At 34.6% G+C, this 8,674-nt stretch overlaps 1 protein-coding gene across 1 annotated transcript in view; it reads left to right on the forward strand.

Annotated features, from left to right (window-relative positions):
• Nucleotides 1-376: 376 nt before the first annotated feature.
• Nucleotides 377-8,674, forward strand: part of hacd1 (3-hydroxyacyl-CoA dehydratase 1) — a 22,026-nt gene continuing 13,728 nt past the window's right edge. Inside the window, exons 1-4 of the mRNA XM_015377465.1 lie at nt 377-532; nt 7,366-7,483; nt 7,563-7,581; nt 7,692-7,780. Of these exons, the coding sequence (XP_015232951.1) occupies nt 414-532; nt 7,366-7,483; nt 7,563-7,581; nt 7,692-7,780 (345 nt within the window). The 5' untranslated portion in view covers nt 377-413. The remainder of the gene's footprint in view (nt 533-7,365; nt 7,484-7,562; nt 7,582-7,691; nt 7,781-8,674) is intronic.

The following is an 8,674-nucleotide window of genomic DNA, read 5'->3' on the forward strand; positions in this document are numbered from 1 at the left end:
CTGATTGGAAATAATCTCTACATACTGGAAAAGATGAATACAAATACATGCCATGCTTTTTTACATTTAGGGGGAGTGTTGGCCTATGGGTTAGAGCACTGTGCCTATGCTCTAAGAAGGTTGCAAATACCTGGTCGATCCCCACAGCCTTCACTCTGGGTCCCTTTCTTTTTCCAATCATTCTGGAAAAGGGCCATTTCGTTTTAAAAGAATACATTTGCAAGACGTGTTTAGGTCTGATTTAAAGTACATGCAGCGGGGCCAACCGGCAGGCCACGCAGTTGTCCCACAGAGAGAGTGTGTGTGATAGAGAGGGGGTGTCTCTGTGGGTGGATAGATGGATGAATGACCCCACTGCTCCCCACCCCAGCTGTCACCTCCCTTTCTGACTTCCCCACCCTGCCCCCGGTGCCATGGCGTCCAGCGAGGAGGACGGCACGGTGGAGGAGAAGGAAAACAACAACAAGAAGAGAACGAAAAGTGCCCTCATAACAGCATGGCTCACTTTCTACAACATCGCCATGACAGCCGGGTATGTCCCTTTATTCCACCCCCCTCTCTTCCTGCCTATTAATAAGAAAGCCGGATAAGTTTGCCGCTCCCTAAAAAACTGTAAGCGTGTGTTGCTGTTTATAGGACTGAGCCTGTGTGTGTCAGCCTGAAAGTGCCTGTTCAGCTCGAAGGATTTAGCAGCTGCTGGAGTTAGTAGAAAAATATTTTGTGGACAGGGTTGTCAAAGTAGAAGACAGTTTAATAAAAAGCCAGCAGGAAGATCTTTGAATGAAGGGTCAGAAAATGAATGAACAGCGGCAGGTTCGAGGTGACAGGCTGTGGTTGGAGCCGTGTCCAAATAGGGCTGGCTGCATGCTGTCAGCGTCAAGGCCCACTGTGGGTCCAACAGTCGCAGTGATAAGTATAGCTGGACTGAGCTGCTGCTGCTGCTGCTGACACTGGAGCCTAGTCTGGGAAAGCAAAGTGCTCAATGGGCAGATTTTTAGGAACAACACAACATCTGTCTGACTTAAGTAGGCCATGGTGTGTTTATCACAACAAAGAAATAAAAGTAAATCAGAATACTAGGTTATTGGATCAAAATAATCAGATTGTGAAATAATAATAATAAAAAAAGTCTATTATAAATGTTTTTTTTTTTTTATCCAGTCATTTCAGAATTTTTTTAATATGTAATACTGCCTTTCCAACCTCAGATTACAGCAGCATTTACAGTTTAAAAAGGAGGTCAGCAGAGTATATCATCTTTACCTATATTGTTATCACAGTATCATCGTATGCAAGATGTACATCAGAAAGAACTGCCCTGACTGCATTCAGGCTCCACTTCCAGCAATGTATTCGCTTTGCACTTGTGACGTTATTTTAATGACAAAGCATATGTTGGTGAATCTTGTAGAATTGGAAAAATGTACTTATTTTTTTCCCCAATTACTGGACTGACTACTTAAATTTCAATGTCAATGTCTGCTTTAAACCTAGGGCTGGGCGATAAAACAATAAAACAATGAGTCTACCATGATGGAACTTCTTCTTTTTTTTTTTGGATAGTAGCCAATCATAATAAAGGAATACTGTAACAAACCAATAGAAACAGAGCCAGGTCAGGTTAGGTTGACTTGTTTACATACAGCACAACAGTAGCAAAGCGGCCCACGTGTATGTTCGGGCTGCAGCATAAAAAAAATAAAAAATAAAAAAAAAGAGCATTCCTTCTGGAGAGAAACCAACAGAGAAAAGGAGGACATTATTGAAAAGAAGGGCCCAAAAAGTTTGGCAATTGTGGAGGTATTTCGTGTATTTAAAATCAGACGTAAAACAGAGTAGTGTGCACTGTAAATTATACAGAAGGCATATTCCTGGAAATACCACCAATCTTTTTTTACCACCTGAAGCGGTTCCACCCTTTAGAGAAGAGGTCCTCAACAGGGGGTCCACAGAGGTACTGCATGGGGGTCGCGAAAGTTTTGGTTAGTTAGACTTTTTTTTAATATTCCCCCCCCTGCAATTTTTTCCACTAATTGAAATGTCTTTAAATCCACATTTACCTGAATTCAACACACTGTAGTAAACACATAAATGGAGGCAGAAGATGTCTGTCAGTCATTAATGCACACATTCAGAGACACACAGGAGCTCTTTCAACCTGGGCACCGTTTCAATCACAACACCTGTCCCATTAACCAGGAATCAGAATCAGAAATACTTTAATAATCCCAGGGAGAAATTACTTTGGTTTCATTACTCAATCTGTAATAGAGTGACGATATAATAGTTTAATATAACACAACTTCATACAATATATATAATTAGGGGGTCCCCGCTCCTTCTCACCATCAGTTTGGAGGTCCTTGGCCTGGAAAACATTGAAGACCCCTGCTTTAAATGAGAGCTCATTCTACAACAGAGACAACAGCAGCAACAGTCCATACTGTAGAGTCGGCTCTCTCGGTTTTCTACCGTACGATGAAAAAAATGAAGAGACATAGCGACATAACTTGTCTTGCTAAAGACATGCTTCAAGTTATGAGGGATTGAAGCGGTTAATTAAAGTACTCAACCCCGGTTACCAACTCCCTGAGCATAAACATTTCTCTAAGACAGCACTTCCAAAGCTTTATTCAGAGTGCCAAGAGATCGACCTGCAGATAACTTTTTTATTAGCAAAAAAGGATTTAAAAAAGAAAGTTTTTATTTTTATTCTGTTTAATTTGTAAAAATTGTTTAACTATTTAAAAGAAACTATATGAAAGAGTGAGACTCTTTTTTCATAGCATTTTTATTTGATACTGACGGGATTGCTTGTGTCCTTGTTATACTTGGAAGTGTTTAGATTTACATTTTCCTTTGTTTATTGCCTCACAATAAAATATGATAGCATTTTATTTTATGTTGTCTTTGAAAGCTGCTTTAATGTGCACTGATTTTTCACAAGAAGTTTTTTTTATTATTATTATTCTGTTTTATTTCTTATTATTTAAAAAAAAGTCTATACCAGGAAAGAGTCATAGAATTTCCTATTTGTTTCTTGTTTGTTTGCTGAGTTCATTGACTTTGTTTTTTGTATGTGTGTTCCACCTCTGTTATGTTTAACAGAAAAAAAAAATTATATTTAAATCAAACAATTCGATTTGATTTCACATCTCACTAATGAGCTACGGAACATTTAAAGTTTACAAATATGGAGATTTTTTTTTATATCGTGATATATATCAATATCACCTGAAATGAAAAACAATATTGTGATATGTATAAATATGGTCCAGACCTATTTAAACCTAAAACAATTTGTTATTACCTTAGAATACATGTTTGTTTTATTTATTGGAAACACAATTGGTTATGCAGCATACCCATACATTGCATATCATATGAGTTCCCAATATAAACAGCCCTTTTTGCTGCTGTTGCTTTTTTTGTAAATTTCCAAACAATTATGCTTTTCTTTGTGTTGTTAGTTAGATGAAATCTGGATAAGTTACATGGACATTTTAGGGAGTGACATAAAATGTGAATAAATGTGACCCGTAGTGACTTTTACAAAGATACATTTTGAAGCTTAAATTGAAATTGAAATTGTAATCAAAACAAAATTATACACTAAAGCTCTGATATAGGCATATATTTCCCTAAATCTTGAGAACAACTAGTGAAGAATTAAAAATCCTAGAGTTTTTCCCTCCTTGTATTATTTAAAAGTTGTTTTTTAGGTGTGTGTCATATTCTCTAAATAACTTGTTCTGGTTTCTTCATTCATTTTTCATTGGTCCTATTAGAAATAATTAACTACGTATGAAAAATGTTGATGTGCTGAAAATTAATTTACCCAGTCTAAAGTCACAAAGTTGTGGTCTGTTACGCAGATCAGGAATAAAATTTTAACATTACCTCAGTCTCGCTTTTAAGTTCAAAGTTTTGCCAAATCTGTTCACAATTTTCTTTACTGAACTTCCAACCTCATATTTCTACAAAAAACATTTTTTCAACAGAAAGAAAAGAAATCCTACAAAAGAGTTTTGCAGTCAACTCTATAAAACACTTTACAGTTAATCACACTTTTTGAGTTTCTGTGTTTTTGTAACTCAAAATATAAAGTTGCCCAAAAAACTGTTACAATATTAAACATAAAATTTATGAAAAGTGATATAATGCACTGATATACTCAATAAAATGATATAATTCTACATTTAAGAAGGTGAACTAGGCTCTTATTAACAATGCTACAGTCCATCCATCTTCTCTCGTTTATCTCCGGCAGTCAATAGGCGAGAGGGGGTGTACAAACTGGACAGGTTGCCAATATGTTGCAGGGCAACACAGAGACACACAGAGTCATACATGATTACTCAATTTAGAAAAGCCAATTAAACTAACAGTTATGTTTTTGAACTGAGGGAGGAAGCCGGAGTACCCGGAAAGAACCCAGGCATGCACAAGGAGAACATGCAAACTCCTGGCAGAAAGACCCCGGGCGGGAATCAAAACCAGGACCTAATTACTGCAAGGCAATAGTGCTAGGAACTGTGGAGCCCCAAGTATTACAGTTAAACACACAACCCTTTTCTTATATGGAGGGCCTAGAGAGTCTCTGAAATAGATAACCAGCCATTTCATATTTAAATCATGCAATTTGAAATGCAATTTGAAAAGCATTTTCTAATTACACATTTGAAATTAAATTATTAAGGAGAATTGTAAATTGTATTTATTCATCCATTATTACATACTGGAATTTCAAAATGTATTATCAAATCCTGTTTCTAAATTAAAATTTAAAAACAAAATTTACTAATCTGATTATAAATACCTTTCCTAATCACACATTTAAAAAGGTTATTCCATTTCCATTTTCTGTTGCCCTTCTGGTACCAGAGCACACTGGAAAGCAATTTAACTCTCTCATTGTTGAGACTGACACATCTCGTTAACAAAATGACCAATGGGGGAGCTGGCTACATCTGAGATGCAACTGTGATTGGTTAAAAATTGTTCTAGTGTGCTGAAAACCAGTTTACCTTTAATGTGACCCTTCTGGGGCCACAGTAAAGGTAAATGTCCAAGCAGAATCTTAAACGTCCAAGCAGAATCTAGAAAAACTGATTAATGCATTTATCTTAAGCAGAATTGATAACTGAAACAGAGTTTTCATAGGTTTGCCTTAAAAGTCGATCAGCCAGCTGCAGCTGATCCAAAACGCCACTGTCCGTGTTCTCACTAGAACAAAGAAAGTAGACCACATCAACCCAGTTCTGAAGTTCTAACACTGGCTCCCTGTAGCTTATAGATAATAAACAGACTTTAAAATCCTTCTGTTAGTCTTTAAACTATTGAATGGATCAGCATAACAGATTTGTTGTCAGTGTATCAACCACCCAGACCGCTCAGGTCTTCTAGTCCAAGCCTACTCTGTCCACCCAGAACTAGAACCAAACATGGAGAAGCAGCATTTAGTTCCTATGCTTTATAATCAGATTTATCAATTGTGTTTTTAAAATTTTCTTTTAGCAGTAGGATTTGAAAATACATTTTCAAATTGCACTTTTTAATAATGGATTAATAAATACAATTTATATACAATTATTATTTTATAATTCAATTTAAAATGTGTAATTATAACATACTTTTCAAATTGGATTTCAAATTGCATGATTTAAATATTATATTTGAAATGGCAGGCTTTCTGCCTCCATGTCAGAAAAGGGTTGTGTGGTTTTCATTAAAATATCAATTTAAAATGTAATTAGTCACATCTTATTAAGTTAATTAAGAGAGCCTAGTTTACCTTACAAGAACCATCATTTAAAACCAATGGAAAATGTATTTAGAGTTTTAACTGTAATAATATTTTAAAAAAGTTCATGTTGTTAAGGGTAGCATCAAATTATTTAGTTATACCAGGACATTATTTCACTGCTATTCTTATAACCTTCATGTTTAATATTTCTATAATTTAAGCTTACTTAAGTTCTTTAAGTAGGATGGTGTACCAGCACCTTACTAAAGATCATTGCAAGTCTTTTACTGCAACCACTGGCTAATCATTATAAATGTATCAAAATGTTTTATTTTATTAAGGCACATTTTTATATCACTATGAACTCTACATTATGTAGTTTCATCAGCCAGCAGTACCTACTCACATATTCATAAACTTGACCACAAAATCCAAATACTTTTACAGCTTTTCCTCCCTTTGCTAATCGATTAAACTTTCAGAATCACAAGGTTCCTCAAAGAATTCATCTTTTTTCAGATTTAAACCAGGTAAAACTAAAACTTCTCCACTTGACGAATTCTGAATAGAGCATATTGACTGACAAAAAAAGTTTTTTTTGTTTTGTTTTTTTGGTCTTAAATACAAAATATAGTTTTTCTTTTTCACAATTTTGGCATAATTACTACTCCATGTGGGTTGCTCTGTCAGCTAAAGGAATTATTTAGAGTCTTTATGATCCAGTTAACTATAAATAAATGGCTAATTTAGTTGATGATTATTTCAATAATCGATTAATCACAATTGATTGTTTCAGCCCTAATCTAATTCTTCTTTTATTTTACATTTCATCTTAGACTCTTCCTCTTACCTTTGCACCTTTACTGGTGATAACTGACTCGCTCAGCTTGTTTGAGCTCAACTCTACCTGTTTACTTATTCAGAACATGTGCAATATCCTACCATCACTCATTTCGTCTTTTTTTGGCAAAAGTTTTGATTAATAACAAACACTCTTTCGGTATGCCTAATAAATGAATGTACAGTATACATACATATACATGTGTGTGGTAGTGTGTATTGGCAGTATAAGGTATTAGTCACATCAAGTATGTGAACGTATCACTCCAGGCTCTCATTGTTGAAAACTTGCTTGTCCAGAGCCCACTGTTGCAGGGCTTTAATGTTAATGATGTGTGAAATAGTGTTTACTTGCATACAAGGATTCACGCTCTGGCTGCCAGTCTATCTACCCTTCGGTGTGATTCAAAACCCACTTTAATCATATTACTGCGACCTAATGAGCTTTATTGAGAAAATTAGTGTCTACTCATGGTAAATGTGAACCCAACTTAGTTCAGAATTTTGGATAAACTGTAATTAAATAGCAAATGCAAATAATTATAAATTCCTATTTAGAACTTTTTCTTTTTTGGGGGGCGGGGGTTATACATTTAAATTACAATATACATTATAAAATATATCACCTAATTTTAAGACTACTGCAATAGATGTATGTGATTTTGTTCCTTTCTCTAAATGTATGAAAAAAATCATTTGTTATCATTGCTTGTTCACTCTGGGGTCTAATGCAGCTTTTTTCTAAAAAGATTTATTGTTTTGGCTCTGTTTTTCTGCAGGTGGCTGGTGCTGGCAATCACAATGATGCGCTTTTACATCCAGAAAGGCACACATAAGGGTCTCTATAGAAGTATAGCACGGACCCTCAAGTTTTTCCAGACCTTTGCATTAGTTGAGGTAAGAATTTGTAGTATGAAAAATATATTTACGAGGAAAGAGACAGTTAGCTCTAATTACTACCCTCTGCTTCATTCAGGTCCTACATTGTGCTGTCGGTAAGTGAAGATTGACTTATTTTCTTTTTAATTTTTATTAATCTGAGCCCATATTATGCATTCCAGTTTATGCGCTAGTCTTGAATTTATTTCTTATGGCTCTCCGATAGGAATTGTGAGGACTTCTGTGATTGTGACCGGGGTTCAAGTGTGCTCCAGAATTTACATGGTTTGGTTTATCACTAGTAGCATCAGACAGGTAAATATTACAAGTTCTTTGCAAAGAGAATATCTACAAATTCTATTTTTGTATCTCTGTGTTAGAACCTACATACCACAGTCATGGCTAAACGTTTTTTGCTTTTTTTTTGGTTTTCCATTGTAGAAATGTTTTGTTTTTATAGCGCATATATTATTACCACCAAGCCCACTCCCTTGGTTAACAGACAATATTAGAGATTAGGTCACATTTACTAAGATTAACTTAAAAAAACGTATGGAAGAGCTTTTCATTCTGGACAAATACAGAATACATATGGGCAACTGTTATTCTATTGGTCTGATCTTTAAAGCTTCAGATTAAGAGGTGCAAATCTATGTGCAATTATTTTGTAGTATGTGCAGTAAGTGGTTGTGTTGCAGGTCATCTACAAAGGTAGTTGCACAATTGTTAAGACAAATAAACTGATTTGGTTCCACCCATTGAAATGAGAACATTGTGAGTTCTATAGACAGATTAGGAAGTAGCCATCAAAGAAAAATGTGGGGTTGGAGGTAATAATAATCATTTTAAAAAGACATAGTAGTGATTACACAGTATAAGTAGTGAATAATATTTATAGTGCACCTTGTAACATAATCTCAAAGTGCTACGATCAAAAGTAAAAGAAAATAAAACATAACCACACCTCACGTCATTAAATTTCAAAAACTTTTTAAAGACTAATTTTATTAAACATCCCAAATTAACATTGTAAAAATCTCAGCTAATTAAGGTACTTATGACATCATAAGGGCCAGTTTTTAAACTGAAAGAAAACTTATTTTATTAGCTTAAATATTAAACTGTTCTTAAATATATATATATATATATATATATATATATATATATATATATATATATATATATATATATATATATATATATATATAT

The sequence above is a fragment of the Cyprinodon variegatus genome, unplaced genomic scaffold (assembly GCF_000732505.1).
Source record: "Cyprinodon variegatus isolate N-32 unplaced genomic scaffold, C_variegatus-1.0 Scaffold154, whole genome shotgun sequence".
NCBI lineage: Eukaryota > Metazoa > Chordata > Actinopteri > Cyprinodontiformes > Cyprinodontidae > Cyprinodon > Cyprinodon variegatus.